The 15,645-nt window shown below is 43.7% G+C and overlaps 1 protein-coding gene across 18 annotated transcripts in view; it reads left to right on the plus strand.

Moving 5' to 3' along the window:
• adgrl2a (adhesion G protein-coupled receptor L2a) overlaps positions 1–15,645 on the plus strand; it is a 470,025-nt gene that overhangs the window by 304,765 nt on the left and 149,615 nt on the right. For all 18 annotated transcript variants that reach the window (XM_059648145.1, XM_048538964.2, XM_059648147.1 and 15 more), the window contains exon 4: positions 9,832–9,941. In XM_059648145.1, coding sequence (XP_059504128.1) covers positions 9,832–9,941 — 110 coding nt within the window. The remainder of the gene's footprint in view (positions 1–9,831; positions 9,942–15,645) is intronic.

The raw sequence follows: 15,645 nt of genomic DNA on the forward strand, positions 1-15,645 counted from the left end.
TTGATAAGGTCACCCCTCAGCCTCTGACACTCCAGGGAAAATAGCTCCAGCCTCTCCCCACAAATCAAACCCTCAAACCCTGGCAACATCATTGTAAAACTTCTCTGAGCCCTTTCAAATTCCACAACATTCTTCCCATAGGAGGGAGACCAGATTTGCATGCAGTATTCCAAAAGGGGTCTAACCAATGCCTTGTACAGACACAAAATGACCTCCCAACTCTTACACGCATGCACTGAATTTTCCAGCATCTGCAGTTCCTATTATCTCTCTCAAGCGTACCAAGCGCCTTCTTTATTACCAAATCTATCATCAAATCCACTTTCAAGGAACTAAGAACCTGCCCTCCAGGGTTTCTTTGTTCAGCAGCACACCGCAGGACCTTCCCATGATGTGTATAAGTCCCGCCCTGATTTTCCTTTCCAAAATGCAGCATATCACATTTATCTAAATTGAATTCCATCTGCCACTCCTCAGCCCGCTAGCCCATCTGACCAAGAAAATCTGCAGTTCCCATGGTTAATCCACCAAGATTGCACAGCCCTGGATACTCTGGGCAATTTAGCGTGGCCAATCCTGCACATCTTTCAGCTGCAAGAGGAAACCAGCATGCCCAGAAGATACCCACGCCCACAGGGAAAATGTGCAAATTCCACTCAGAGAGTCATCTGAGGGTGGATTGCACCCAGGTCCCTGGCGCTGTGAGGCAGCAGTGCTAACCACAGAGCAAATATGCCACTGCAGGGGAACAGTGGATGGTTTGAAATAACATGGAAGGCGGAGTTGAAGTGATGAAAAGGAAGGAGACTGCAAAGGTAACACAGTTGGATAAGTAAGAAAGAAAGTCTGTGTCTCACTGAGGTGAGATAGGAATAGTAGACATGTCAGCAACAGCTGCTGTCCTGAAAATTGGAAACAGGGGTCATGATATCAAAACGCTGAACTCAGTTCTGTGTCAAGAAGTCAGAAAAGTGCCAGACTAAAATAGCGAAGTGGGTAAGTGATAGCACAAGTATGGGAGATGAAGGGGAGATGGTCGAAAGTCCTGTCAACAACCGTGGAGGAGAATAATTATTTGAGAGAACAGAAAGATGCAGCAGAACTCGCGCCTGCAAGGTGGTATGGACATGAAACAGAGATGGGGAAACTGGGAGAATAGAGTAGGCCAGCACAGGAAGGACAGTGTGACACAGTACAGCAAAGTAAGAATCAGTGGGATGACAGTAGCCCATCTCCAGAAGTGGTGATGAAGAAACTGATGGAAGGAAATGAAGAATCATAAAAGGATCGTGTGAAAGTGAGGGAAATGTGAAAATTAGGAGGAGAAGCGATGTGAAAGAAAAGCTTTCTATGAGCAGTCATCAACATGCCAGGAAAAAGGTGTGAAAGAGTGAGCCTGAGAACGATTTGACCAAGGGGTGCTCCCAAATAATCCCATGACAGGACAGGCAAAGCTAGGATCCATGCATTAGACCATAAGACCGTAAGACATAGGAGTGGAAGTAAGGCCATTCGGCCCTTCAAGCCCACTCCGCCATTTAAATCATGGCTGATGGGCATTTCAACTCCACTTCCCTGCCCTCTCCCCGTAGCCCTTGATTCCTTATGAAATCAAGAATTTTCCGATCTCTGCCTTGAAGGCATCCAACGTCCCGGCCTCCACTGCACTCCGTGGCAATGAATTCCACAAGCCCACCACTCTCTGGCTGAAGAAATGTCGTCTCATTATATGGATATAGACGGTGAATAAATGGGGGAATTAAAATAACAAAATAGACTGTTTACGTAGCTCCCATAAATACAGCAGACCATATGATAACAAGGTTCACATTAAGTAAATAAATCAAAATAAATACCCAAGTGCTGAACTATGTAACTACGCCTAATCTAAAATATATATTTGTTGCAAGACAGCAGGTACATACATTCTTGTAATCAGACCAGCACGTCTCAAAAGTGAGCTAGTTTGACAGCTCCATGCTTCAGGGGAGAAGAATGGGAGCAAGTCATTGGAAAATCAGTGAAGGAACAACATTATATTTCCAAATCCAAATGGTGTATGGCTTGAATGGGTACTTGCAAGCAATGTTGTTTCCAAGCATCTACTGCTTTTGTTCTCTAAGCCAGAAGTCACAAATACACTAGGTTATAGTCCAACAGGTTTATTGAAATCACAAGCTTTCAAAACGGTGCCCCTCCATGAGTGAAGACTTCAGCTGATGAAGGGGCAGCACTCTAAAAGCTTGTGATTTCAAATAAACCTGTTGGACCATAACCTGGTGTTGTGTGATTTCAGGCCTTGTCCACCCCAGTCCAACACTGGCCCCTCTACATCATGTCCTTCCAAGTGGTAGAGGTTGTGAATTTAGAAGGAGCTATCATAATAAGGAGGTTAAAAGGTGCAACATGAAGAGACATACAGTGAGCTGTATGTCCTAATTTGTTGACAGTGCAAGGCTAGATAAAAATGTACACTGTGAGAAGAAAGTGAAGATAATAAAATGAGAATTTTATTATGCTGATATTACCAGACTGGAAACTGAGGCAGGTAAATTAGCACAGAGTAATCAGTGCACAAGGCCTTTTACAACCATAAGACAAAACTTCAATAACAAGGGAGCATAATCTTAAAGTGTAAGGGAAGAGGTTCAGAAGGGATTTGAGGAAAAGCTTTTTAACCCAGAGGGTGGTTGTAGTCTGGAATGCACTGCCTGGGAGGGGAGTTGAAGCTGGAAACCTCATAACCTTCAGAAAGTTCTTGGATGAGCCCTTGAAGTGTCATACCATTCAAGCCAATGGGTTGAGTGCAGGAAAGTGGGACTAGTGTAGACAGTAAGATGTGATGGTGCAAAAACATGATGGGCTGAAGGATTTGTTTTGGTTTATTATCGTCTTGTACTGAGATGGAGTGAAAAGTATTGTTTTGTGTGTTATCCAAACAAATCACACCTTACGTAGGGACATTGGGTAATAGAACAGAATGCAGAATATAGTGTTACAGCTACAGAGAAGGTGCAGAGAAAGACCAACTCTAATATATGAAAGATCTAGTCATAAGTCTGATAACAGCAGGGAAGAAGCAGTTCTTAAATCTGTTGGTGCATCCTGGGTAAGGTATGATTCTATGAAGACTTTCAGAAATAGGAACAGGAGGGAGGCCATTCGGCCCTTTGAGCCTACTGCACCATTCAGTTGGATCATGGCTGATCCGAGTTAAGATACAGCCAGAAATGATGCTGTTCAAGATTAAAACAGTGTTGGATCAGGGAACAATGAAAGGATAAAATATTTGTGTTTCCACAGAAATGAAGTGATTCAGGCGGATATGTAACAGGTAAAGCCCAGACAGATTCTGTCAGGGCCTTTTTGGGGAGAACTTCAATAGCAGATGTATTTTGTGATCCATTCATGTCAGTTCTTTCCCACAAATTTGAGACTGTGAGCACATTCCGATGCACTGGTTTTGTCTGAGGAATCTGTAACATGTGGGGGTCAGTGAAGCATGTGTTCAGAAGACAATGTAAGGCTTTAAGTGCCTACAGGACACCTGTACCAGATGGGATAAGAGTGCTAAAATCCTGAAGGAGTTGTGAGGTGCATTGGGTGAGGTCTGCTGTATTTATGGGAGCTACATAAACAGGGGGAGGTGCCCCAGACACATGGAGGTCATGGTATGTGATCCCAGCATTCAAAAATAGGTGCTGTGTAAACTTAGAAGTGACACATAAGCTAAACACAAGACTGGAGGAGCTGCAAAAAATAATTTTATGGCATTCTCCTTTTTTTTAATTCATTCATGGGATTTGTATGTCTCTGATTAGGCCAGCATTTATCACCAACCCTAATTGCCCATGAACTGAGTGGCTTGCAATGTCATTTCAGAAGCCAACCACATTGCTGTAGGTCTGGATTCATGAATAGGGCATGCGACTCTTATACCTGTCATGTTTTTCTCGTCATAACAACAGACGCTGGAAAATCTCAGCAGGTCTGAGAGCATCTGTGAAGGGAAAAAAACAGAGTTAACCTTTTGAGTCCGATCACCCTTCCACAGAAATCAACTGTGAGGAAGTGTCACCGCACCCAAAACTTGAACTCTGTATTTTCCTTCACAGACAGACCTGCAGAACTTTTCCAGCAACTTTGCTTTTTGTTCCTGATTTACAGCACCCACATTTCTTTCGGTTTTTGTTATGTTTTTCCAGTCACTTAGTTTGTCTCTAGCACCATCTTATTTTATTTACTTTTTGTAATTATCACTGTCGTAACTAATCAGTTCATAGGTTATCCCTTCACTTGCTATTCAGTTGTTGACACTTTACTCACACCATTTGACACTTTTGATTAAATGCAAAGACTTATTATTCAGCCTGTTGACATTCCACTCACATTATTTGTACTTCTCTGTTGACACTCTTAATTACCTGGAATTATCTTGCCAATATCTGTCTACCTATATATTCTGTGCCTGTGCTGTTCCCTCCAAATCACCTGATGAAGGAACACCGCTCCTAAAGTCTGTAATTTTAAATAAACCTGTCAAACAATAACCTAGTTAACAAGGTATAGAGCTGGATGAACACAGCAGGCCAACGAAGCAGCATCTTAGGAGCACGTAAGCTGACGTTTCGGGCCTAGACCCTTCATCAGAAAACCACAAGATTTTCTGATGAAGGATCTAGGCCAGCAATGTCAGCTTTCCTGCTCCTCTAATGCTGCTTGGCCTGCTGTGTTCATCCAGCTCCACACCTTGTTATCTCGGATTCTCCAGCATCTGCAGTTCCTATTATCCCTGAACTATAACCCAGTGCCGTGTGTCTTCTGACTTTGTGTACCCCAGTCCAACACCGACACCTCCACATCACTGTGCCATAGGAACCATCCTATGCTAAATAAACCAGTTGGTGTCTTTAACAATTAGCTGTGATGCAGATTTTTCATTCAGTTCATTAAGTTTCACCATTTGCCACAATGAGATTCAACCCTATGGCTCCCAGGCCATTCACCTGGGGTGCACAATGACTCACCCAGTGAAGTTCCACCCTGCCAGTACCTCACCATGGGAGCACAGGTACCTCATCAAGTAGTCAAACTGATTTAGAAGCTGACTTGAAAAGAGTGATGAACAAGTAAAAGCTAATGTGTCCCATTTCCTCCAGCAGAAGTATGAGAAGGAGTTGGGGCTAAATTTGTAACAGAAGAGGCTCCTTCCTAACACCTTGACTTCTTCCATGTCATATCCTCAGAGATTCTGATTCCAATCTTTTGAATGTCTCCTTTCCCTTGATGTCATAGATGGGGCAGAATTTTCTCTGAAAACAGAAACTGTTGGAAATCACAGAGGGTCAGTTAGCACCCATGAAGAGGAAGCAAGCTTACATTTCGAGTCTAGATGACTGTCCATCAGAGCTCTGCAGTAATTTGCTCCTGGGAATTTTCTCTGGTTTGAATCAGCAGTGAACTTCCAAATGAGCAATCAGTGGGCCAGATTTTGGCCTTGTGCAGCCAGGTAAAACAGAATGTAGTGTGTGCAAGGTCTGTTGGTGCAACCCACTCAATATTTACCTGCGCTGAAGTCAACAGGCGATTTCCCCATTCCATGACGTGTGTGAAAATGGGCTGCTGACTCACTCAGCCATTTAACACAAATTTTCATTGACTTGGAGACTGTAAGGACCGAAGATGCTGGAAGCCAGAGTCAACAGATACAAAGCTAGAAAAGCACAGCAGGTCAGACGGCGTCTGAGGAGCAGGGAATGGGTTTTGTTGACTTTTCTGCTGCTCAGATGCTGTCAGACCAGCTGTGCTTTTCCAGCTTCACACCTATTGACTGTAACACAAAGTCAGAACCATCCGCATGGAGTTTCAAACTGAATCTTAAATCAGTAATGACTGAAGGGACATTGAGTTGGGGAGCAAAAGCAGCTGGTTACCATAAATAGTGTGACCATATCCAGAACATGTTCTGACTGATAGATGAGCTCACTGACCTTTGTACCGGTGCTGCTCACAAATGATTTACAGCTATCTGTGCATCATAGATTCTCTGCATTCCAAGTTGGGGTTTTATTCTCGGAAGGTTTTCTTTGCTCCTGTTCCTTTATTCATTAACGGGATGAGGACATCACTGCCTGGGCAGCGTTTATTACCCACCCCTAATTGCACAGAGGGCAGCTCAGAGCCAACCACATTATTGTGGGTCTGGAGTCACATGTAGGCCAGACCAGGAAGGATGGCTGTTACCTTCAATAAAGGACATTAGCGAACAAGATGGGTTTTTCCAATAATTGACAGTGGATTCATGGTCGTCATTAGATTCTTAATTCCAGATATTTATATTGAATTCAGATTCCACCATATGCTATGTTGGGATTCAAACACAGGTTAATCCAGGCCCTTTGATTGCATTAAAAGCCACTACCATGAAGGCAGAGAATCTCATTGTCAGGGCAACAACAACCGCAAGAGCGATAGCGAAGTCAATTTTCAACGCTGAGACTGCACCTGGGGCCTCTGAGCTTGAACTGTGTGTTAGAATCATTCAGCATTAAGCCATCAAAGCATGCTCTGGAAATGGCACATACATACTGTGCAGTGTCTTCAATAAACCCTTATGGCATTGTTGTAAATCTATACTCGAGTTCAAATTGTACATAAAATCTTTTGAAATCCGACCCACAAAATGCATGTTTGGGTCGATTATATACATGCTGAATCGGTAGCATTGGAAACTGGACCCTGCTCGTGGCTTTGGTACTGAGCTGTAACTAGAAATTATGGAGGTCAGTGTAATGTTTCTGAGGACTTGACATTGAATCACCTCTACTATTCCGCATTCTACTGCCACATTCCATACAATATGTAATGCCTACACTATTCTAGCTCCTGAGAGAAAGGGTTTGCTGTGAACAGCTGTCTTTTTAATGACCGGGGTAGGTAAGCTAGCTCCGAAACGTGCTGGCTTACTTTTTGGGTTTTGCCTCAGATGTAGCTAAAGCTGTGACTGTGTCCTCAGTTCACAGGATGTGAAGCAAAAGGGTGGTAGATGTTTGGCACTCTCTTCCACAAACAGCAGTGGATGCAGGATCATTTGATCATTTTATGTCTGAGACAGATAGATTTTCGTTGCACAAAGGTTCTAAGGGAGGTGAGCCAAAGGCAGGGAAATAGTGTGAGGGCACAAATCAGCCATGATCTCATTGAACAGTGGAACAGGCTATTGGGGTTGAAAGGCCTACTCCTGTTTTTATATTCACGCTGCTTCACCCCATGTGAGCATCGTTGGGGAGCCCAGGACTTAATGCCTGTCCTCAATTACCTTGAAGTAGGTAGTGGTAAAGATGAAGACAACTGAAGGTCTTATAAGGCCAAGTTTGCTGACAATTAATAGTCAACCAATGGGTTTGGAGTCACATATAAACTAGATAATGTGAGAACTGCAAACTTTCCTTCTGTCAAGGGCATAAGTGAACAAGAGTTCTTTACAAGAATTTGTGATCAGTATGACTGAGTCCATCCCTATCTTCCAGGCTTGTGCGCTGATTAAATTTAAATTTCACACACTGCCATGTGTAAGCACAGTGAGGAAGAACGATGGATCAGTGCTATTGGGAAGTTACTCTGGGCAGGAAGGAGCAATGAGGAATCAGTGACAGGAATGAATGACACTCATAAGCAGTTACCAAGCCCACATCTGTTAAATGTCTATAAAGGGATGACCTGTGATCTGTTTGACATCAGAGGCACTAGCAGGAATTTTAGTCCACTGGCAGTACTTACTTTGCCTCCATCCGTCAGGAGGATTAAAGTGCATCACCTTCACTTGTCAATCAAGGGATTAACTCACATCTCTGAGAAATGCCACTGGGCAGTGAGACAGGAGCCAACAAAGAATTTTCAGAAAATGAACACTTTAAAAGAAATGAAGCACCCTGAGACATTTATTTTTGACCTGGGTATGTGGTCCCTCTTGCATGCATTAGATTTTTATCACAAGCCGATATTTTGAATTTACCGTACGTGGAGCAGTTCACAGGCACAAAACATGGATGTGAAACATTGATTCCTCAAGACCCCAAAGTAGTCACAAAATAAACATTTCTAGACTCGCTCATTATCCCGCAGGGAAAACCAGTGAAGCTGAAAAATAGTGTGGGGTGATGGGGCTTGCTTGGGCTACCCTTCATGATGGTGCAACCCCTCTAACGTATGTCAAATTGGTGGACCAGTGCGTTCATTTCCAGGTATTACTGATTGTTACTGGTTTTTCTCTGATGGGAGCATCGTTCTTTAAGAAAGGAACTCTGCCATCTTTCCCCTATGTGTAACTCTGGGCAATGTGCTTAACTTCTCACTGTTCTCTGGAAATGATCCATGTCAGGCACGGTGGCTCAGTGGTCAGCATTACTCCCTCACAGTGCCAGGAACCTCAGTTCGACTCCAAACTCGGGCGAATGTCTGTGTGGACTTTGCTCATCTTCCCTGTGTCTGTGCGGGTTTTCTGCCACAGTCCAAAGATATGCAGGTTAGATGGATGGGCCGTGGAAAATTACCCATAGTGCCCAGGGATGAGCAGGCTAGGTGGGCTAGCCATAGGAAATGTGGGATTATGGGGTTAGTGTGAGGTGATGGGGCTTCATTGGGCTACTCTTCAGATGGTTGATGCAGACTCAATGGGCTGAATAGCCTCTTCCTGCACATTGGAGATTCAGGCCAATTAAGCATGGGCAACAAATATGAGCCTGATCAATGACCTCAGCACCCGCAAGGAAAGAACAGCCCACCTAATTTTGAATGATACTCAAAATTCCCACTTGATCCTGTGGGAACAGGCAACTCTAGCCATCAGAAATCAAACTTCACCCAAGGGAGTTTCAGTACAGCTCATTCTGGAATCTCTCCTTGCGGTTGATTGCTACCCAAGGGTCACTTCCTGTAGTGCCTTCATTCCAGCCAGACTCCTCCTGTCACAGTTAGCCCTCGTTCCGCAGCCCAGTTTTTAAAATAAATTTCAAGCCCACAGACAAAATGAAAGAGGTTTTCTTGGTCAGGCTGGTGCTCCACCTCACCTTTGGCCTAGAGGTTTGCTGATAATTGAACTCAGCCACCTTTGTGAGCTTGAGGCCAGCTATTCTGATAACTCACCAGTCGCACTGATTGAACATATGCCTGTACACTGCTGAATTGTTAAGTGTCTGCTTGCACTGGACAAAAGAGACTTACTCCATGTAACTGGAATTGCAAAATAGTCGGGTAGATTATATTGTTGCTTTTGTGAGGATGAGTCCTGGGATTTGAGGTCTGATTATGCCCCTGTAGTGGAACTGTTAACAACAGCTGTGCCTTCCTGTTGATCATAATCTTGACCTGGCTAGTATCTGTGTGCCAATACTAGTTTTAACAGTCTCCATTGTCAGTGAATCACAATGTAATTCTTGTGCATGAGGTCTCAGCAACAATATGTTACTGATCTCAACTGATCGATAAACTCTGAGCATTTCTGCTCAATGAATTAATGTTCATTTTGCAGGCAGTAGTAAAGTGGGAACAGATCATAGTGTGATTCATTTCTCTAATTGTTTCTATCTCGTCTTTCGGGTTTCCTCCAGTGCACTCAGATTTAACTCAATAATAAGGTGCTACTGTTCGCACTCCAGGAGCCCTTCTCTTATCTGTATAATTTTATTTGCTAATGTAATATTAATTAAGTATCTCCAGCTATTGATCATGTTGTCCTGTTGTGTGACAAAACTGGCTATGTATTAAGTCATTCACTGGAACTTGCGGAAATCGACTGGCTCAATGGAATGTCTTGTGTTTTTCGCATTACAGGTGCAACAACCGAACACAATGTGTTGTGGTAACGGGGTCAGATGTGTTCCCTGACCCTTGTCCAGGGACCTACAAATATCTTGAGGTCCAATATGAATGCGTCCCTTACAGTGAGTACAAACCTTCCCTTCTAATCTGTCTGCTTTCTTAGGCTTAGGAGGTGTTTTGCAAGAATCTTGAATGTTAATCGTTAAACTCGCCTCTTTGCTAAAGGGTATACTGGAAAATGCACTACTTTCTGGCTCATTTGAAACTCCCATCTCTGATTGACCCAAAGCACAACTAAGATTTTCCTGAGGTGTAGACTTTAAGATAGTGCCTCCTGTGCAGAAATTTTGTCATGTCTTGTAAGCGTAAATTCCATGCCATTATTGTGGCACCTCAAGCCACTTGGCACTCAAAGAACAGTGTAAATAAGACTCAGAACCACTCCATGGAAGTGTTGGCAGGAACCGTTCTCAAGTTGCAGGTCAAACACCCATCCTAATTGTCAGCAAGTATAGCTTCTAAGATGCTCAGAGTTATCTAATTCTGACCTGAACTTGACATTCATGCCATGGACTGCAGCCTTTCCACCACCACACTGCTGTTAAAATGTATGAAGCCTGCTCTGAAGGGGAGTGGCTGCTTCCTGTCAAAATGTAGGCCTGCAAGTGGGAATATCTGGACGTCTGAACTGTTGGGGAGGGAGTTGGGAGGAGTCCATTAAAAGATCATACACCTTCTGTTTATTCCTGCTGCGTGTTTCTCTGTAAGCCACGTAAGATAGATGCCTCTTCTGTTGTATTCAAAAGTACCAGCTGCAGAATGGTAACCTACTGTGCATCATCTCTCACAACATTCCACCTCCTATGTGTGATGTTGCTCTCTGATACAATCATTCTTCTTAAGCTGTCAGCCTACCAGAGGAACGGTGCAGTATGTAGGGAACGATTGTTTCTGTTAGCCGTGAAATTTGCTTTACTTTTTATCAAGTCACCCTCAAATATGTTTCCAAGTTTTTCTTTACTTTTGTTTAAAATGCTGAAATGTAAAGTGGTTGACCCTGAACGTGATCCCCTGCTGACTTTAATGTTAGGGACGGTGTATTTCACTAACTGAGGATGGTGTAAAACTTGGGACTTGTAGAATCAATCAAATTCGACCTGTAGATCATACAGCATTGAAGAGGTCCTTTGGCCCATCGAGTGTGCACCAAAAAAAATTACTCTGAACCTACACATGGTCTTGAATGTTATGACATGTCAAGTACCCAAAAGACCATAAGAAATAGGAACAAGAAGAGGCAATTCAGCCCCTTGAGCCTGCTCTGCCATTCAATAGGATCGTGGCTGATCCCTTTCCCCGCACCTCTTCATTCCCCTACTGCCCACCAATCTATCTATCTCAGCATTAAATATATACGAGGATGCGGTTGTTAGTTAGCTTGCCGAGCTGGTTATTCCACGGTATGCAGATGTTTCGTTACCACTCTTGGCAACATCATCAGTGCGACCTCTAACTGAAGTGTTGGTGTTTTGCTCCATTCCAAATTTATATGACCCTCTAGTGTGCCGGATTTTGTTACTTCTGGTTCTGTTTTTTAACAACGGTCTGTATACTCGGTCTATTTCTACATGTTTGACACAATGCTGGTAAAAGAACCGGAAGTGACAAGACCCACCACACCAGAGGATCATATAAACTTGGGACAGAGCAGAACATCAACGCACCAATGAGAGGTCACACCGTTGATGTTGCTCGAATGGTAAGGAAACATCTGTACATCATGGAACAACTGCCTGGCTGAGCGAACAAACAACTGCACCCTCAAGCTGAGCAACAAATTTTTGCAAAGACCTCAAAAATATATGCAAGTCCTATTTGCCCACAGCTCTGTGCGGCAAGGAGTTGCAAAGACTCAAACCTGTGAAATTCCTCCTCATTCTCAGTCTTAAACTGGCACACCTTTTATTCTGAGACAATGCCGTCTGTTCCTAGACTCTGACATGAGACGGGGGTACTGGCTGATGGCCTGGTTGTGTTACCACTGAATTGTTGATCCAGTGATCCAGCTAATGACTTGGGGACCTGGTTTCATTCCCGCCATAGGAAAAAGTGGAATTTGAATTGGATAAATGTCCGCAATTAAGAGTCTAATAATGACCATGAATCCATTGTCTGAAAAAACCCATCTGGTTCACTAATATCCTCTAGGAAAGGAAACTGCAATCCTTACCTGATCTGGCCTACATGTGACTCCAGACCCGCAGCAATGTGGCTGACTCTTAACTGCCCTCTGGGCAATTAGAGTTGGACAATAAATGCTGGGCTAGCCAGCAACACCCTTGTCTGATGAATGATTACAAAAAATAGAGAGGAAATATCATCTCAGCATTTATCCTGTCAAGCCCCTTAAGAATCCCATGTGTTTCAATGATATCACTTCTAATCCTTCGAAACTTCTGTGAATACAGTCACAATTTTGCTCTTGAAACAATCTCTCCAAACCAGAGAATCATATTTTAAAAATCTGTTTTTGTGGGATGTGGGCGTCGCTGGCTGGCCCAACATTTCTTTCCCATCCCTAGTTGCCCCTTGAGAAGGTGGTGGTGAGCTGCTTCCTTGAGACGCTGCATTCCTGCTGCTGTGGGTTGACCCACAATGCTATCAGAGAGGGAATTCCAGGATTTTTGACCCAGCGACAGTGAAGGAACGGCGATATATTTCCAAGTCAGGATGGTGAGTGGCTCAGAGGGGAATTGCAGAGGGTGGCGTTCCCATGTATCTGCTGCCCTTGTCCTTCTAGATGGAAGTGGTTCTGGGTTTGGAAGGTGCTGTCTGAGGATCTTTGGTGAATTTCTGCTGTGCATCTTGTAGATGGTACATACTGCTGCTACTGAACATCGGTGGTGGAGGGAGTGAATGCTTGTGGATGTGATGCCAATCAAGCGGGCTGCTTTGCCCTGGATGGTGTCAGGTGTCTTGAGTGTTGTTGGAGCTGCCCCCATCCAGGCAAGTGGGGAGTATTCCATCAGACTCCTGACTTGTGCCTTGTAGATGGTGGACAGGCTTTGCGGAGATCATCCAAGTACTTTTTAAAGATCATGAGGTTCTCAGCCTCAACCACCCTCCCAGGCAGTGCAATTGAGACCCCCTACCACACTTCCATTCCCCCACCCAACACCACCGCAAATATTTGCCCAGATTTGGTAAAACAAATCAGGGCAGGACTTGTACATTTATTGGTGCGGCCCTGAAAAGTGTTGCTGAACAAATAGACCTCGGAGACCGTATTCATAGTTCCTTGAAGTTGGAGTTGCAGGTAGACAGTACAGTGAAGAAGGCATTTGGTGTGCTTGCTTCCATTGGTCAGTGCATTGAGTATGGGAGTTAGGAGGTCATGTTGTGATTGTACAGGACACTGGTTGGGCCACGTTTGGAATACTGCGATCAGATCTGATCTCCCTGCTGTAGGAAAGATGTTAAAATTGAAAATGTTCCAGAAACTTTTTACAAGGATGTTGCTGGGGCTGGCAGGTTTGAGTTATAGGGAGAGGCTGAATAGGCTGGGGCTATTTTCTCTGGAGCATCAGAGACTGAGGGGTAACCTTACAGAGGTTTACAAAATCATGAGGGGCATAGATAAGGTCTTTTTCCCAGGGTGGGTGAGTCCAAAACCAGAAGGCATAGCTTTCAGGTGAGAGGAGAAATACTTAAAAGGACGTAAGGGGTAACTTTTTCACACAGAGGGTGGTGCATGTATGCAGTGAGCTGCCAGAGGAGGTGGTGGAGTTTGGTACAATTAGAACATTTAAAAGGCATCTAGATGAGTATATGAATAGGAAGGGCTTAGAGGCATATGGACCAAATAATGGCAAATGGGACTGGATTAGTTTACGATATCTGGTCAGCATGGACAAGTTGGACTAAGTGTCTGTTTTTGTGCTTTATAAGTTTATGACTTATGGACCTCTGGTGTTTTAGACCACCTCAGTTTGATATGTGCAGACTGGCAGCCTAATTTGTTGTGTCTTATTCCCAGTGCATCAAGCAGCTCTTTGAAAGGACCAGGATGGTTGAATAGTGTCCCACTGCACTGATACATCAGCTGGTGACCAAGACAAGAGAAGTGAGCCAGTCCATCAAATATAAGTCAACACTGGCTTACTTGGGAAATGGACGACTGTGTAAGACCCTCGGACTTTTCATAAGCAGGGAAATACTCACGTTGGAAGAATTTTAGAAAAGCTGTAAACATATTCTTGATCAGTCAGGGAATCAAGGGTTATGAGGGATGTCAGATCAGCCATGATCCTAGAGTATGCTGGAGCAGGCTTGAGGGATGGAACGACCTCCCCCTGTCCCTATTTCTTATGGTCTCATGGTTTACTTGGCTGCTTCCTGGGATAAAGGGGTTGCCTTCCAAGGAAAGTTTATGCTGATTTTTTTTTTAAATAGCCAATGAATTTAGGCCCAATGAGAGGTGACCTTATTGATACATATCAGATTTTGAGCAGGTTCGACAGGGAGGATATTGAGAGGATTTTAACTCTAATTAGAGGACACAGTTTAAAGGTAAAGGGTGTACCATTTAAAATTCAAATGATGAATTTCTTCTCTCAGTGTGTCGTTAGTGTTTAGAATTCTCTTCTCCATCAAGCATTGGTGGCTGGGTCAAATTATAAGAGTGCCAGTATTTTAAACGGACTTCGTGGGCTGTCAAGTTCTTCGAGACAGCTAGTGGTTGTAACGGTTGCCATAAATGCAAGCCTTGTGATCAGAGATAAAGGGAACTGCAGATGCTGGAGAATCCGAGATAACAAAGTGTGGGGCTGGATGAACACAGCAGGCCAAGCAGCATCTTAGGTGCACAAAAGCTGATGTTTCGGGCCTCGACCCTTCATCAGAAAAGGGTCTAGGCCCGAAACGTCAGCTTTTGTGTTCCTAAGATGCTCGATGCAAGTCTCGTGTTTTTTTTTCATTTCCCAGAGCAGTTAGGTATCAACTCACTTTGCTGCAATGCTGGGTTGACATTTAGACCCAGATCAGATAAGGAAGGTGATTTTTTTTCCCGAAAAGACATTAGCAGACCAGTTGAATTTTTACAGCAATCTGATAGCTTTGTGGTTACCATCACCGCCATTGCTTTGTACTGGTTCAGCCTGTCTGTTCATCCTCCTCTGGAATAATGGACTAGTTGAATAGAGCAACAGATTTCTCCACATGTTAGCTGTTAAAAGGTAAAATGGTATTGTGTGATACTTCAGCTTACATACACACTGTAACGGGCTATTTATATTGATATAGCACCAATATGCTTCTTCTTTGAGTTAAGATGTTCGTGGTAACACAAAGTTTGAAGTCTTGTTTAGCCCAGGTTCAACACAATCCTTATTGACTTTCCAAAACAATGGGCCATGATTAGCAAATGAATAAACTTGAAGTGAAGATAGCTCTGTTTAACTGAAAATCCAAATTAGCCTATATTGACTAGAGTTTAGAAGAATCAAGGTGTAGTGATTGTAACATGATCAGCCAAGTGGACCTCACAGAAATACCCTGATTAGGGCTGTTAATCTGGTCTAATCAGGGAGCCCGGCTGACAGATAGAAACAGGAATCATTCTGCGAGCTGGCTCTCAGGAAGCTGGACTGGTGTCAAGTGCCATAGGTGTGTAAGTAATAGGTGGTGATGGGATACCAGCCTCTGTGGAATTATTTCAGAGGGTATCTGATTGATATGTATGAAATCTAACACAACTGGAACAGCTTGATCCAGGAAGATTGGTTTCCCTGGCTGGGGAATTCTGGAATCAGGGGTTACAGAGTGCAG

This window comes from Stegostoma tigrinum, chromosome 8 (assembly GCF_030684315.1).
Source record: "Stegostoma tigrinum isolate sSteTig4 chromosome 8, sSteTig4.hap1, whole genome shotgun sequence".
Taxonomy (NCBI): Eukaryota; Metazoa; Chordata; class Chondrichthyes; order Orectolobiformes; family Stegostomatidae; genus Stegostoma; species Stegostoma tigrinum.